Here is a 17658-nt window from a genome sequence, read left to right as displayed (position 1 = left end):
CAATTTGCAGTCCCACCAGCAACATATGAGTGTGCCTTTCCCCCACATCCTCACCAACACTTGTATTCTTGATAATTGCCATTCTGCCTGGCATGAGATGAAATCTTAGAGTAGTTTTGACTTGCATTTCTCTAATTACTAGAGATGTTGAACATTTTTTCATATATTTGTTGACTGATTGTATATCTTCTGAGAAGCATCTGTTCAGTTCATAGGTCTATTTATTGATAGGATTGTTTGTGTTTTTTTGGTGTTAGGTTTTTTTAGTTCTTTGTATATCCTAGAGATTAGTGCTCTATCTGATGTGTGTGTGCCACAAATTTCTTCCCAAAATGTAGGCTCTCTCTTTACCTCATTGATTGTTTCTTTTGCTGAGAGGAAGCTTTTTAGTTTGAATCCATCCCATTTATTAATTCTTGATTTTATTTCTTGTGCTTAAGGAGTCTTCTATACGCACGATGGAACATTACTCAGCATTAAAGAAAATAAAATTATGGCATTTGCAGATAAATTGGATGGAGTTGGAGAATACCATGCTAAGTGAAGTAAGACAATCAAAAAAACAAAGACCAAATGTTCTCTCTGATAAGTGGATGCTGATCCATAAGGGGCGGGGTGGGGGGCATCGTAAGAATGGAGGAACTTTGATTGGGCAAAGGGGAGGGAGGGTAGGGGAAGGAATGGGATGGACATCATTCCCCAGTACATTTATGACTGTACATATGGCGCGATGCTACATTGCACACAACCAGAGAAATGAAAAGTTGCATTGCATTGTGTACTATGAATCAAAATGCATTCTGATATCATATATACCTAATTAGAATAAATAAATGAATAAATTTAAAGGGCTAGGGATGTGGCTCAGTGGTTAAGTGCCTCTGGGTTCATTCCCCACTACCAAATAAATAAATAAATAGATAAAATAAAACAACCAAAAACAACAAAAAAAGAGGCTTCAGAGAATTCATTGCTCAAGGCAGGGAAAAAGATGAGAATAGACTGACCCTGTCCTTCCCAAAGCCTCCCTTGGTGGCGTCCATATTACAGAACACTGAGCTGAGACAGAAATTACCTCATTCTTCTTGTCTTTAGAAAAAGAACTCCCCCCAACTCCCTGTGGTACTAGGCATTAAACCTAGGAACTCACAAATGCTAGGCAAGCACTGGGCTATACCCCCAGCCCTTTTTATTTTTATTTTGAGACAGGCTCTTGCAAAATTGCCAAGGCTAGCCTCGAACTTGTGGTCCTCTTGCCTCAGCCTTCCAAGTAGCTGGGATTATAGGTAAGAGCCACCACACTGGCAGAAAAGTATTTTCTTTAAATTCCCATGCCTTTGCCTTGACTCTAAAGCTGAGTCAGGTGGCTCAAAACTTAGGTGGTGTTGTTACTAAAACATACCAGAGAAGACCTTAGCTACTATTGGTATTTTAGAGCATAATTAGCCAGGTCAAATTTGTGGCAAAAATCCTATTTTGGATTACAAAGAAAGGAGGCAGAATACTACAAAGCCTTTATCACATTTTTGGCAGTGGGGAGTGGGTATCAGGAATTGAACTCAGGGGCACTTGACTACTGAGCCACATCCTCAGCCCTATTTTGTGTTTTATTTAGAGACGGGGGCTCACCAAGTTTCTTAGTGCCTCTGTGCTTTTGCCGAGGCTGGCTTTGAACTCGTGATCTTCCTGTCTCAGCCTCCCAAGCTGCTGGGATTACTGTGCCCAGCCCTTTATCACATTTTCATTTGGTTACCATCACTCCAGGCACTGGTGCCTAATAGAGGCATTGCTTTTAACTGATAGAAAATAAAAATTCAGAGGTTAGGGCACTTGCCCTGGACTGTGGGGTCAGGGACACTGCTAAAACTAGAAGCAAGCCTCAGTCTCTTCACCCCTCCCTACCAGCAGGGGCTGCCCTTGGGAATACAACTTGGGTGTCCCAGCCTCAAAGCCCCTGAGAGGAGACCTTGAAGGAGCAACGAAGCCACACCCTGCTCCGGCTCCTTAGCCCCTTTCCACAACCACCACCCACCACCTCACAACCACAAAACCAATTTTCCACATTGCTTTTCAAAGACAGAAACAGAGGAAACCGTTGTGGTAGCAAATAAGTATTTTTCCAAGGCATTCTGTCTCAAACCATCTGCTTTGGAAAATTCAAATGGGGACCAAATGCAGAGTTTTTCCTGCCTCACTGAGCTGCATCCTCTTGATTAAAAGGGGAAACCACAAAAACACTTAATTCTTTAAGCAAGAATTTATGGACCCACTTTCGACAGTGCAGTTTTGTTTTTCTGTGATGTTTGTAGAATTTTCAATCTGGCAGAGAGAGAATATATATTTTTTTAATGTACTAGGTACTTACATATTGAAGGATTATAACCAGCGGGTTTGGCAGTATATTCAAAACAGGCTTTAACCTTGAGGCTGTATGAAATCAAACACGTATTTCTTAAAAGATGTATTGCTGAAGCAGGAAAAAAAAAACAACACTCTTCCCAGCTCTCCAATCCCCCCGCTGCCCACTGATGAGTAAAATGTCATATATTCACTGGACAGATTGCTCTTTTCTTTGCCCAGCATGCCCTTAATCTTCCCTGTGGCTCCCCAGGGCGACAGGGTCACCATAAAGCAGAGGAAACTGAGCCAGGCTTCTTGGAACCTGGAGTAACTCTCACCATATTCCACTTGGCGCCCCGCACGCTGTTTTTTGGCGGAGGTCAATTCTGCTAGGAGTTACTGTGATAGTTTTCGCAATGTTAATCACAGGCCGGGACCTGAAGACAAAGGAGTGAAAAACAGCTCAGCCTTTGTTACCTTGAATATGAGATTCATTCACATAGTACATGGCCTTTTCAGCTGTCCTGGTACATCTTAAAACCCACAGCAGAAATTTGCATTTGTGACTCCCTCATCATCATCAAAGCAATAATTGTTGATATAAATGTATATCACTTGAAGGATACAATATTTAAAATTATACAGTATTTAAAATTTACAAACTTATGAGTAATACATACAACATGTAAGTTTCACAGTCTTGGCACAAATATCATGCCTCTGATATACCCAAACCCCCTAACAGTCTATGGGTTTGTTACAAATATTATCTAATATTAAATATTAAAAAGTTTCAATTAAATGGGAGCTTTTTATGCTTATTGTCCTGTACACTGCTTTGCCTAATTCACTGACATCTTCAAGGTCTCTCAAGGTCTTCTCAAATGTATACACTGAGATCTCATTCATATTTTTCCACAGCTAATGGCTACACTGTGTCAATGCAGTGTTCTTTATTTAATCAGTCCCAATTGGTAGACTTTATTCTTGCTTGGCTTTCTTCTCTGACAAATATCACAGCATAAACTCACACATCCACGTGAGTTCATCTGTAGGATGAATTCCTAGCAGAATTTCTAAGTCAAGGAATATATACATTTAAACATTTTTATTTAAATTTTATTTATTTATTTATTTATTTTTTATTTATTATTGGTCTTTCAAAATATTACATAGTTCTTAATACATCATATTACACGGTTTGATTCAAGTGGGTTATGAACTCCCCCTTTTACCCCGTATACAGATTGCTGAATCACATCAGTTACCCTTCCATTGATTGACATATTGCCTTTCTAGTGTTTGATGTATTCTGCTGTCTGTCCTATTCTCTACTATCCCCCCTCCCCTCCCCTCCCCTTTTCTCTCTCTACCCCTTCTACTGTAAATCATTAAATTTATTTTAACAAACATTTGAAAATTCTACACACATAATTCTACATATGTAAATTCATAAATATATGAAAACTCTATACGGTCCCATGTGATGTTCTGATACATGTATAATGTGAAATGTGTCGATCAGGGTACACATACCGATCTGCTGAAACGTTTACCATTTATTTATGGTGAAAACATTCAAAATCCTTTCTTGTAGCTTTATAAAATATAGCTTAGTTATTTATAGTCAACCTATGGTGCAAGAGCACATGCCAACTCTTTGCTCCTAACTGGAACTTAGTCCTCACTGAGAAACTTCTCCCAATCATCCCTCTCTATTGCTCTCCCCACTCTCCTACTCTCAACTTTCAGGAGATCAATTATTTTAGATTCTACCCAAGTGGAATCATGCAGTATTTGTTTTTCTGTGCCTGGCTTATTTCACTTCACATAACGGTCTCCAGTTCTAACCAGGCAGTCGCAAATGACACGATTTCCCATTTTTTATTGGCTGAATAGTATTCTATTGTATATACTAGCCACATTTTCTTTATCCATTCCATCAGCTGATGACACAGGTTGTTTCCATTTCTTGCTCTTGTGAATAGTGCTGCAATAAACATGGAAGTGCAGATGTCTCTTTGAAATACTGATTTCATTTCCTTTGGATATAGAGCCAATAGTGGGATTGCTAGATCATATTGTAGCTCTTCTTTTGCACACGTGTTTGGTAATGGAGATTGAGCTCAGGGCCTCGCACATGCTAGGCAAGCACTCTGACACTGAACTATAGTCCCAGGCTACCCTTTGTATTTTTATTTTTCGAGACAAGAGTTTTGCTATGTTGTCTAGACTGGCCTCAAACTTGGATCCCCGTCTCAGCCTCCCAAATGTCTGGAACTACAGGTGTACACTACCTCGTCTGGTTATTTTTACTTTAAGGAACGCTCTGTACTGTTTTTCCATGATGGTTACACTAGTTTACACTTCTACCAACAGTGTGCAAGTGTTCCTTTTCCTCCACCTTCTTGCCAGCACCACTTCATTTCTTCTGATTTATGAAAAGCCAAGCCATTCTTACTGGGGTGAGGTAATGTGCATTTTTAATTCTGAGTAATCTTGCCAAAATACCCTTCCACCACATCTTACACCAACATACATCTAAACCTGGGGTGCTGGCAAGGAGTCTATGTATCTGTGAATTTTAGCAATACAGCCAATCCTGAACTTTTTAATCTCCATCTTATAAACATTTGCCCTTCTTTTATCCTTCTCCTGAAAATCCCACCACAACCTTAAGAAGGTATAGTCATACGACTTCCCTAGCCCCACAATAACTCTGAGCAAACACTCGAATCCCTCCACCTATTCCCATCTGTCTTCCCCCTGGAACCCACAAACAGCACTGGGGAATTACACCTTTGTCCTGCTCACTATGTGAAACATCTTTTTTCTCCCTAAGTATTCCTCCCTGCTCAAGACAGTCAAAGAGGTCACCATGAGTCAGAGCTCCATCACCACCACAGGAAATACCAGTCCGTGGTGAGCTTGGAAGATCCTGCTCACCTCCATGGCTCCCTAGCCAGAACTCAGAAGATGTCAATGGATTCAGCAAGGATGATTTTTGTGGGCTTGTGATAAATCTAGCCATCCTGGAGAACAGTGTTTTTATAGGAAAATGGGTTCCAAATCCTAAACAGTGAACTTAAACTTCTGGAATCAATCTATGTTATGGGCTGGATAGGGCATGAGTCCATTCAGGGCAAAGACAGGGACCAGTAAAAGGGAAAATACTGCCTATATTTCCTGTTTCTCCATTTTCCTGTCTCTTTTTTTGTTATATTTAGCTAGCTGTTGGTTTCCAAGACACTAGTTCAATATATTTTTGAGTTTTGAGAGCATATTTAAAAGGCAAAAACTCACACATTTTTTTTCTTACTGTATTTTAAAATCAGTAGCCACAGATGTAGAGTGTTTTACATGTCATAGCATTAAAGCATTAGTGTGGCATAAATTCTAAAATATTTTAACACATTTCTGCCTTAGGCTTACTTTAACTTCTGTTTTTTAAACAGACAACATATAGTTTTGAGGGCACTATACATAAAAGTGAAAAAAAATGTGTCTAACACATAAGGCAAATCTTACTTGGCTGCCTCATGTTTAATCAGTGTTTAAATACCCTGAAGTACTTGTACAATTTAATAGGACTGAGGTTGGGAATATTTAGATACTATACCCTGTTCTCTAAGGACCCAGCCTTAAAAGCTCAAGCAAGTCCTGGGCCTCAGTTTCTTCATTTGAAAAATAAGAGTATTGGTTCTCTTGTTACCAAAGGGTTTTGAAATTTGCTTTTACACTATCTAGGAAGAAAGAAGGAACAAGTTAATAGGGTTTAATCACCAACCTAGTTATGAGGACAGCAAAGTAAGGACGGTAAAATATCAATTACACCTAGACAGAGGCAAATTCTTATCTAAAGTTTGGTTACCTATTTATCGAAAAACACGGTAATGAGATTATTGGCAAAAGTCGTCTAGTGTCTTTGATAGTTGGATACCTCACACTAGAACTTTGAATCACCTTACCTAAAAAGCTTGCTAAAATAGTTGAATGTCATAAACTCTCCCTTTTAAAAATGTTGAATTACCTTAAGGCTAATACCTCCATGAGCAGAGAGAAGCATGCATGTAAAGGCAGCGTCTGTGGACTGCTGCGGAACCCCTCCTGAGCATGTTAACCTGGGGGGACACACAGTGCTACCTGCTCTGCTCTCCAGCATGGTGGATCGCAAGGTCAAGGGGCTCTCAAGACTTCATCACCAAGAACACAAGCCACCATCTATGTAGCCTCCTCTCCCCCATGCTCTTTCCCTCCCAAGTCCCATACAGATCTTCATGTATTTGGTTAACTTTGGTTTCTTCCTCACATCCTCTTCTCCACTTATTTTGATGTCTTGTACTTTTGCCATCTGTAACTCATTTCCATGGTTCTTAAGTTTTCATGAGACAGCTTTCCTAGCTCTTGCTATTTAACCAGAAATTGATTTTTCTTTCACTGCATCAAAACAGTCTCTTCAGAAGCATCCTTGGAGCCCAGTGCAGCATTGCAAACCTCTGAGGCTGAGGCAGGGGGATGGCTTAAGCCCAGGAGTTCAAGACCAGCCTGGGCAACATAATGAAACTCCATCTCAAACAAAAACTGTCCTGGGGTTGGTTTCTAATCTCTGGGGCTTTGAGGGATTATCTTTTAGGTGTGGTGGCTGTGCCTATACCTGGAAATCTTCTGAAAGAATACAGGGCAATGAAAGCATCCCAGTATACAGAGAACACAGCTTTTCTAATTTAAAGTTTTACCATATATTACTGCCCATTTCTCTAAGGTTACTTTTTAAGAAATGAAAACCACTATAATGACAAATAGCTAACAAAACATCCAAATGGTTCATTTTCACTAGCAAAGAAATGCAAATTACATCAAAAGGTGAGATCATTTATCACACTGGCAAAAATTAGGTGCATTATATTCAACACTGGTAAGGCTGTGAGAAAACAGGCCCTCTCCATGAACAGAAACTGTTGCACCTTATCTGAAGGTGTATGTACTAATGCAAAAAATGCTAACCTATATTCCCAGAATTCTATTTCTAGGGATTTTTATTAAAAAACAAAAGTCCATGAACAATGTACTATATATGTATGTATGTATGTGTGTGTATGTGCGCATATTGTTTATAATAAAGATCAGACTATCTAAAATTTTCTATCAACTGAGGATTAATCCACTGCATATGATGGATTAATATTAAGTCATATTACATGTCTGTACATATGTTTGTATTGACAAGGAAAAGTACCCAAAAGACATGACATTTTTACACACCAGAGAAAAGCAGTTGTAATATGGCCTTTGAAGATCCTAAATATACAGAGATACTCAAAACTGCTAAAAGTTGTTTTGTAGAGGATAAGAATACTTATGAACTCACACTTTCTACAATTCTGTTTTAAAATAAGAATCTGCTTTTATAATAAAATTTTTAAAAATATTTTTTTAACAGTGATTCTCAGTAGCAATGAAAACATTGGGGAAAGGAAATTCAAAAGCAGCTAATGGGCACAGTCACAGCCTTTCTGGAGGTAACCTTGGGGAAACTGAGTCAAGTCTTCAAACCTATGAAGTAATTTCACTTTAAGGAGGAGTTTGTCATGGGGAAAAAAATCAAGGGCATGAACATACATAAGCATTGGGACCACTTCTTATAACATGACAGTGGTGGGACTGGGAAGCAATGTCAATGACCAATGACAGTGTGGTTCAATAAATCATCAATCTGGCATGGGAGGCCTCCCAAGCTGTTAATTTCATTTTAGAAAAGTACTCCCTGGTATGGGGAAAGTCCTCTATGCAGCCTGAGTGGACAAAAGCAGGTTACAGGCAATATATACATTATGATCTCAAGTTGGTAAATAAAAATCCCACCAGGAAATAAGACTAAAAGAATATAAATCAAATGTTTGGAGTTCAAGAATGAATAGTGAATTTGTAGGGTATTTTTTTCTTTACTTTTTTTGTACTGTCAAATGTTTTATGTTTTGTTTTTTCATCAAAAGAAAAGGTTTCAAAGGTGTATTTATAGTTCAAAATGAACAGGACTTCACAGAAGTAATTCTATGATGATATTATACCCAGCTCAAAAGAAAAAGGAAATATCTTTAAAATTTATACAAGCTGTTGCCTTTAAGCATGAGTATTACAAATTTCAATTTAAAAGGTCAAAACCTGATATAGAAGAACTTGATTACAGAACATCCTTAACCAAAGTTAAAGAAAACAAACCTGAAAATAGCTACTGAATCTGAGAGGGAACCAACAGCAACATCAGGATAGGAATTTCTATCAAGATCCATATTTCCAGCAATTGAATATCCAAAAGAAGGTGTTGTACCCTCAAGAACCTGAAATACAAAGGACATCAGAATGGATACCAAGCCCCCAAAATGAGCTGATTATCTATGCTTTGAAAAAAGTCATACAAGTTCTTTTTTGAACTGAAGTATGAGTTCACTTATGCTTTATATTAAATTATAAATAAATTACAAATAAACATATAACACTTCATACACTTTATTTCATAAGACTCATGATTTACACAGTATCTCAAAAGATAAAAGAGCAAATTTTTATGTCTATTTTACCATATTAAGTCAATCAGAGCAATGCAAATCACTCCTCCCTTCCTTAATATTTTTTTTAAAAAGAAAAATTCATACTATTACAGACTAGTAAGTAAAACAATTCACTTAAACTTAAATATTACAAGGCCAGAAGTCTTGGGTCAACTTTTTGCTGAGACTCCACTTATAGAAATCCAGGTTACCTGTGTTGGTTTGGTATTTATTCCATTTGCGGATCCATGATAGATAAAAACCTTCCCCAAATCATCATAGGGAGCTCCAACTGCAATATCTGTCAACAACACCATAATTTTACAAACACTCTAGTACAATGTTTTTAAAATAAGAAGACACAAACATTCACTGAAATAACCAAATAATCTACCTATAAATCATTACCATCTCATAATTTGTTATCTACCTGGATAGCCATCTTGATTAATATCTCCAATATTTTTTACTGCAATGCCAAACATAGAATCTTTGGTTCCATTAAGACGAATTGGCTTGACATTATTCCATCTGCCTTGCTGGTTAATGTAGACATACACTGCACCTCCAACTTCTCCATCTCTGTCAAAATACTGTGGGGCTCCAATTACTATATCTTGCCACCTAAGAACATGAGGGGAAAGAACTATGAACCATTGGCTAACAGACCTGTAAGCCTGGGGAGAATACAAGCAGCCCAGTATTAAGGACAAACAAAAAGATAAAATAAGACCTCAAATCAAGATTTATGTAACACCAGTTAAAACATTTTAAAGAAAAATCAAAGTAGCCCATAATAATTACCCCGAGAAAAGTATTGAAGGTAAAAACTCAAAATCACTTCCTCAAGTTACAACAGTTCAGCAGGATTTCCAGCAAAGATCTCACTACTTCACACCTGTCTACCTGGCACCAGTTACCATAGATTATTTACATATTGACTTTGTCACCAGTCCCTATTTTTTGGGTGGTGGTGGGAGGTGCTGGGCATTAAACCCAGGAGCCTGTGAGGGCTCCAATACTGAGCTGCACCCAGGCCACAAATCCCCACCTTCAAGGAGACATTCTGGATGCTCGATGGCCCCTTAGGAAAGCACATGTAGATGTCATTTTCTGAGTTAATTTTTTTTTTCAAGTTTTAATTTTCATGAACCCACGTTTCCAAGACATGAGTAAACACTGAGCATTAAACGTGTAATCCTACACCTTGGGTAGGATAATGATATCTGCTGCCATACAAATGATGAAGATGGGGTGGGATGGTAAAAATCTAGCAGCAGATACAATCTTTACACCCACTAACCTAAAAGGATGGCTGTTCTCAAGAATTACAAAAGGTGGTAAAAGCAGCCACGATTCCCAGCCTAAAATCACCTCCTACTTCCTTACCCGTCTTTGTTGAGGTCCACCACTGCCACATCATAGCCAAATGAAGAGGCCAGACCTTCTCCATCAAATATGTGCTCAGGGAGAAGATGTGCAGACTTCATGTCTCTTTTTAGCAAAACTACAGCTCCACTGTGATTGGCTCTTGGTGCACCAGACACAAAAGTGATCTCATCTTTAGAAACAATACCTTTCCCTGAGTCCAAAGAAAAGCCTAGAAAAACAAAATAGAACCTCTCGAATCAATCCTGTATTTCAGGAAGTATATGGCACTGATAAATTCCATCATTATCTTCTCCTCTGGCTTCCCACCCAGCTCTCCTCCTGACCGTCCTCCAGCTACCATATTTATAATGGGAGTTAGAGAGCTGAGATATTTGACACCAGAACAAAGTACTAGGGCTACTTCTCTGCTTTCTGTGAGTTTTTAAGACTTTTAAAGAAAAGTGCCTATGCTATTTAGCATTTGTATAATTTGAATTATGAAGTATTCGTGTATCTTAAGAATCAGTTCAAATCCTACTTTAATATTAAAACTGATAAAAGGAGAGCAACCCAGATCCATGTTTATCAATCTCCTTGGTAATCAGGCAAGAACAAATGCCAGCATCATTAATAGACCATAGATAGCACTGCATTATTTTGGATGAACTTAATTCTCAGACACAAGCATGCAAACAAAACCATGACTGATGATACACAGTATTTGAGAACCTACTGTGAACAATAGAGGTGAGTAAATTGTCACTGGTATCAATTACATTCTTGCTCAAAGGGCAGAAAACATTGAAATACTGAATTATAAAGCATCAGGTAGGATGTCAGATTACAAAAGCTGAGATTTGCTGGCCAGCAAAAATAAATGGCCATATCAAACTTCTTGAAATTAAGCAAATCTTTCTATATAAGGGTGAGGCAGATGTAGAAAAATATAAGCTCACCCTTCCTGTAGGACTTTATTCCTGAAAAGCTTCACCACTACTGTTGCAGTTCTCAAATTGTGAGTTGAAAAATATGATGAGCCACAAGTTTAGAATAGGGTGATATAATTGAATCCAGCTCTGAAAACCATCTGGCAGCAGAGCCTCAACCAATGGCATGCTTTTTGTGTGTGCTTCACTTGAAATGAAATAGAAAATAAAAAGATTTATGCTCTGTATGGATCAAAAAAATTTTTAAATGACCATGACCAAGACAATTTATTTGTCATCTCAGAGGTCACAAACCTAGGTAGCTATTCATCATCACATCGGGAGATGTGTCAGGCTGCTCCCTGGGAGGCCGTGTTTTATAAACAAACTGATCGGGATCTGTATAGGAAATGCTGGTCAAAAACAGCAGGCCTGTACACATGCACGGGATGGAAGAGATTGAAGAAAAAATCATTATGCTTGGTAACAGGCAGGAGCGCCGCTGCCATTCTGGCTGGCGGATAAGGCTGCTACCATATCCAGTGAGCTACCCTCCCGGCCAGCTCCCCAGACCTCAGGCAGATCACTGTACTCCCACTCTCCTCTTCAACCACAGCTTCACACACAACACACAAATAAAATGGAATAATACCAACTTATTTCTTTCTCAGACATTCATATTGGAAGAAATCCATTCTAAAGGTGGCAAACATGTTTAAGAAAAAACACTTCATATTTTCATATGTTCTGACAGCAACTATGTTTATAAAATCCACAGGCATCTGTCATAAAAGCCCAAAATATTGGTTTCTTGACCAGAACGATTAAAATTAATACTTCTCATTATAAATAATCCCTAAATAATACATGTAAAGAAAGGCTGTTGGTTAACACAACCATAAATAAAATATTGTTTTGTTGCTACTCACCTTGAAGGGCTTTTACCTTGAAAACCCACTTTTAATACTTGAGGCTACAAACCCTTGGACCCCCACCCCCCCAGCTTCCTTCCTGTCCTGCGAGGACACTAGTAGACTATTCACATGACCAGCTGCTCCCCAGCTTCCTCATTGTCAGGAGGATTTCTTGTCTTAGCTGAGGGATTACTTACGTTGTGGCCTTGGGTTAGAAAATTAAGCTCCCTGAGCTACAGTTTCACTCAGCAGTTAAAAAAAAAAAAAAAAAAAAGAAGAAGAAGAAAAAGGGACAGCAATACTTATTCTTAGATATATAAAGCACTGCGTATAGCACACAAGAGGCTTTTAACAAACAGAAAGCATAATTTTCCTCTTCTTTTACACCTTCATAGCAAGTTTTCTTCGGGAAAAGAACGACATATCAAAAGTATTAATTCATAGTGCCATTCATACATACTTATGCCATTAGAACAACTTAGGTATGTCTATTAGCACATTGTTTCAAATTATTTATATACCATACTCTAGGTTTTTTCCCTTATTTTTAACCTTCCATTGTTTCAATAATTTCTCTAGCATCGGGGTACTTTGTCTTTTTTTTTTTTTTTTCAAAATAGGTTACTATTCAGGTTTAGAAGATTTTTTACATTTTTTTCAAGAAATGCGCAGTAATTATTCTTTATGTCAACTCATCCCAAGAATTAAAGCTTTTAAAAGCCTTTGTGTAATTACCATAATGCACAGGAATAATTTAGGACGCCCATTAGTAATGCAAACAAGCCTCAGGAGTTAAGGAATTGGCACTTAGACACAATCCGGTGTCCTCTGAGCTGCTTTTACAGTCCCGCCCACCCTCAGCCCAGAAGGCCTTGTGCACCCGCCAGAGCCCTGTGACATAGGAGCTCCAATCCAGACGCAAGGGCCAACCCCTGAAGAATGGCAATCACAGAGGAAGGACCTGGAGGTCTCGACCTACCACTTATGAGTAACTCTGTAAGTTAGTTCTTAAGAGCATCTCCAGAAAAAGGCCTCAAAGGCAGAGGGAAGGCAGATGGGCCTACTGTGAACACCCAAGCTACATTTTCTCTTGGCCACATGAACGGCCTGCCTCAGGCCACCATTGGTTCAGGAGACAAACTTCAAAGTGAGAGAATGGATGGTTTGAGATGATGGCAAGTTTTTCTCTCCCCTCTTTGAGGGAGCCCAGATCAGAAGGGAAGGTTCCCAGGCAGTCAGGTTACCTACAGATCACCAAGACTTATTAAGCTCCAGCAACTGCAGCCAAGGCCCCTAGCCCCTCCTGTCCTATCTCAGCCTGTAAGGGCAGGGACCCAGAGCCCACTGAAGGAGAATCGCGGTGTCTGAAAAGGTAGGCATGCCACCTACACTCATTCCTACCTAAATAACTGTTAGCAGGAACAGGAACGAGACTTTCATCATGGTCAGTCTCTCCACCAACTTCATAAGGCCCATCTTCAAAGATGTTCATGTCAAAAAAAGTGTTATTCTTTTGCTCTACTCGAACAATCCCTAAAGGAATGAAATGGTGAAACAACAACAAAAAGAATGAAGATGAAACAAAATAAAACAATGATTCCTAATAAACACCCCTAATGTTATCAGAGAGAACAGGAAGAAAATTTAGAGGAAGAAAAGGAAAAGGAGAGACATGACCTTAAAGGTTGTTAGACATGTTCATGTAAATTTTTATGTGAATGAAATCTGTTCTAGTAATTGGAAAAATGCCCCATGCATTTTAATGAACCATCTTGATAATGCCATGAAATTAGATGAAAAATGTAATGTTCATACTTAGTCAACAAAAATCTACAGAAAACTAATTTTTTAATGATATGAACTTGATATGATATTTTATGTTCTCTATAATCCTAAATGAATTTTGCTTTTCTATAATGTAAAAGTATAATACATTGGATCATTTCTTTATATTGCTTGAACTGAAATTTCATCCAAGAAATTCTTGTAGTTATTATAAAGTTTTCATACAGTAAATACACGACTTTTTAAAAAATGCCAATATTTTAAATCAGAATGGATAAGATATATTTACCATGAGTTAAAATACATAATTGGCAGGTGTTTTCACTGTTTTGTTTGTTCGATGGTCCTAGGGATTGAACCCAGGGCTTCATACATAGTAGGCAAGTGCTCTACGTTGGAGAAACATTCCCATCTCTTCTTGCTAAAATAAAACTATTTCTAAATCCAACGTGTCATTTCAATTAGGTCAAAGCAACCTGATGATTTGTCTCATGAAAGACTCTTTTTGGGGGCATGGTGGGCACAGGAAATTACTCTCCAAGGTTACAATGACAGACACACAGAGGACATGTACTCAAGCATCACTTGCGATTGTAATTAAAACTTGGAAAATTTTTTTTAATGGAAAAGGGAAATTTTTTCTAAGGTTTTCTTAACTGTAAAAATGTTACACAATTTTAAATAAATTTCTCAAAAAAAAGTTTAATGTCCGAATCAGATGCATCATGCTTTTTAAAAATATATATATAGCAATTTTCTATAGTGGCTTAATTTGTTCAGAGAGGTTAAACTATCACAGGAAGTGACCAGGTATATCCACTCAGAAAATGTGGGTATTTTCATCTTTTCCTACCAGTGTCTCCTTTTACTCCTTATAATAAACAATATCACTAAACAACTCACAACTTTTATTAGTAAAACAAGGTCGTCTGAAACAATGTATAATGAAAGAAATGTTCCTATTTTCAAACTGTTATTGGTATCCACCACTTGATTCTTTTCAGTTTTCACATCACTTAAAATGAAAACTAGTTTCATGAAACAGACAAATATAAAACAATAAAAGTGACTTACGTTAACTACTTAAACTAATGTAGCATACTAACTAGAAGAGGGAAAAATGTAAACAGACATTTTCATTATTCATTCTTAATCATATTAGACATTTCAACATCCTAATCCTTTTTTATAATACCTAAATGCCTTATAACACATTTTAACTTGAAATGTACTAAATGTGATGCACATTATAGGAATTATACAGACATTCTAATATCCGTTTCTGTAAATACAAACACCATACCTTTCCAGTTATAAGTACCCGGGGCTCCAAACACAATGTAATGAAAGTCTTTAGTAAAAGTAGCTGCTACACCTTGCTGGCAAGAACCAAACTTTTCATGACCTCTTAATCGGCCATCACAAAAACTCCAGTCTCCTCCATCCATATCATCTTCAATCTTAAGATTCTGACTCAGGACATAACACCTCCCAAAGATGTCTCGAGACTCCTGCTTTGTGTTAACATGTTGCCTTTTTTCATATCGATGAGCACATGTCTGCAAACACATGGAATAAAGTAGCTCATTCATGTCTATAGACCTTATTTTAGAAAAAAAACAAGTTGAAAAAACTGTCAATAATAAAGAGGTCAATTCTAAATAGGATGATTAAACATGTCCTCTTCCTAGGATCATATTCCAAATCAGCAAATCTTCCCCAAAATGGTACTAAAGAGTCTATTAACAAAAATAGAAGAAGGACGATTTCTGCTTATTCTCACTCAGAATAATGCTTCAATCCAAATATTGAATGCCAGTGTATCCACAGGCAATTTGTCTGTAAATTTACTTGTCACATAAACAAAGAGAAACACTTTCCTGCTTCATTTTCTTAACTTAATTGGCTTTTAGTGACTAAGAAACTTCTACATCAGTGTGAAAATAATTACATTCTGGAAGAAAGAAATCATGGACTTGTTTTCAAAAGAATCAAGCAAACACAGCTAGAACAAAGATATTTTCTTTTTACCTAGACTACTTCCTTCTAATAAGTCCTAATTTACACTCTGCATTCTGAGATTATTTCTGGATGTGTGTCTATTTTAAAAAGGCAGAGAGAATTATCTTACCAGAAGAGATGAAATAATCTCTATAATCCTTACAGGGCATTTTACATAACATAATCTGGGTATCTGAAAAATATTTTAAAATACCCAAAACAATTTCCCATAATGTACCCCTTAACTATAAAAATTCAGTGTTCATTAAAATGTTCATTTTTCTCATTTTCTATATAAATTTTGTTATAGCAATCATATTTTGAAAGTAAGACAAAAAGATCTTCATATCCTAACGTGGAAGCAGTTCCAAAGCCACCTAGCATAATCCATCTAACAACTTTCTTTTCTTTGCTACAACTTCTATTGGAAGAAGTTCAATGTTAATGGCTTGGAAATAAGATGTCCTCCAAAAGCTCCTATATTAATGCAGGAGATGAAATGACTGGATTATGAGAGCTGCATCCTAATTAATGGATCACTCCATTTGATGGATTAATGATTTGAAAGAATTACTCGGTGGTTACTATAGGCACATGGAATGTAACTAGAGGATGGGGGCATTCCTTGGGGGTTATATATTTTGTCCGTGGCTCCTCCACTTCTCTCTCAGCTTCCCACCACCATGAGCTGAGCAGTTCTCTCTGCCACGTACTTCCCTCATGATGTTCTGCCTCACCTGGGACCCAAAGCAATGGAGTCAATTATGGACTGAACCTCTGAAATCATGAGCCAAAATAAACTTCCTCCTCTAAGGAACTTCCTCCTTGTTCTTGTCAAGTATAACACGTAACTGAATAGCACATTCAGAATAAACAAGAGTTTAAAATTACCTGATATTACTTTTCAAGATCATTTCCACATTTTTTATAACTTATCTATAAAAACTAGCATGTTCCTACGACAGAAGCCACTTCTAGTTTTGTTTTGCTTTTTTGTTTACGACCATCTAGAGTTTTAGGAATACTTAGTAAAGGTTAATTGATAAGTTCTTTGAATCTGAAAGTTTGTATGACTTTGATCAAAGCGCATCAGGAAGCACAGGGAAAATGATGGTTGGTTTCTTCTTGAAATCACTTCCTGCTATAATATAGGAAGTTTGCTATAATGTGCATCTCCAGAGGTAGGGGCTCTGCCTGTGTTTTCCACTGCTGTAAGCCCAGCGCTATCACATAGCAGGCATTACGGCACTGGAATTAACCATTTCTTGGCACTTACCACCACTTTGCCCCCTGGACCTTGACTCTGGACAGTGACCCCCATCCATTGATCTTCCTTGCTTTCTGAGGTAGGGTCAGCTGTGGGATGCAAGACAGGTTATATAGACTCAGATTATAAAATAACAGATGAAAAAAAATACAAGAAACTGTTTCCAAATTGCCTTAACTCCAAGTCTAGCTACTCAGTAAATTTAGTCAATACAGAAAAATGATTTTTTCATCTCAAGAAAACAGAGAAATAGTTATTGGTAAGAATGTATCATAAGCTTCTATAGATAGGGGCATAGCTCAGTGGCAAAGTACAAGCCTGGTAATGCATAGGCTTGTACTTTGATCCCCCACACTGCAAAAAATAATAAAAATAAAAATTTTATACATAAAAGACATCTCTCTATACAATGGTGATGGCCCATTTTACCCAACAATCCCCTTTGCCCTCCCTTGAAACCCAAGGCCCTGCATATAGAAAAGTTTTGAAAATAGCATGGCTAAGGA

General features: G+C 37.7%; 1 protein-coding gene across 2 annotated transcripts in view; it reads right to left on the bottom strand.

The window, feature by feature from the left end:
- The window catches only part of Itga6 (integrin subunit alpha 6), a 77297-nt gene that overhangs the window by 24612 nt on the left and 35027 nt on the right, over positions 1-17658 (bottom strand). For both annotated transcript variants that reach the window (XM_026389533.2, XM_026389534.2), the window contains exons 3-11: positions 17162-17241; positions 15188-15443; positions 13501-13632; positions 10278-10488; positions 9319-9512; positions 9101-9189; positions 8560-8678; positions 2679-2777; positions 2366-2427 (exon numbers count right to left, since the gene is read on the bottom strand). In XM_026389533.2, the coding sequence (XP_026245318.1) occupies positions 2366-2427; positions 2679-2777; positions 8560-8678; positions 9101-9189; positions 9319-9512; positions 10278-10488; positions 13501-13632; positions 15188-15443; positions 17162-17241 (1242 nt within the window). The remainder of the gene's footprint in view (positions 1-2365; positions 2428-2678; positions 2778-8559; positions 8679-9100; positions 9190-9318; positions 9513-10277; positions 10489-13500; positions 13633-15187; positions 15444-17161; positions 17242-17658) is intronic.

The sequence above is a fragment of the Urocitellus parryii genome, chromosome 1 (genome assembly GCF_045843805.1).
Source record: "Urocitellus parryii isolate mUroPar1 chromosome 1, mUroPar1.hap1, whole genome shotgun sequence".
Classification (NCBI taxonomy): Eukaryota; Metazoa; Chordata; class Mammalia; order Rodentia; family Sciuridae; genus Urocitellus; species Urocitellus parryii.
This window is presented reverse-complemented; position numbering and strand designations above follow the sequence as displayed.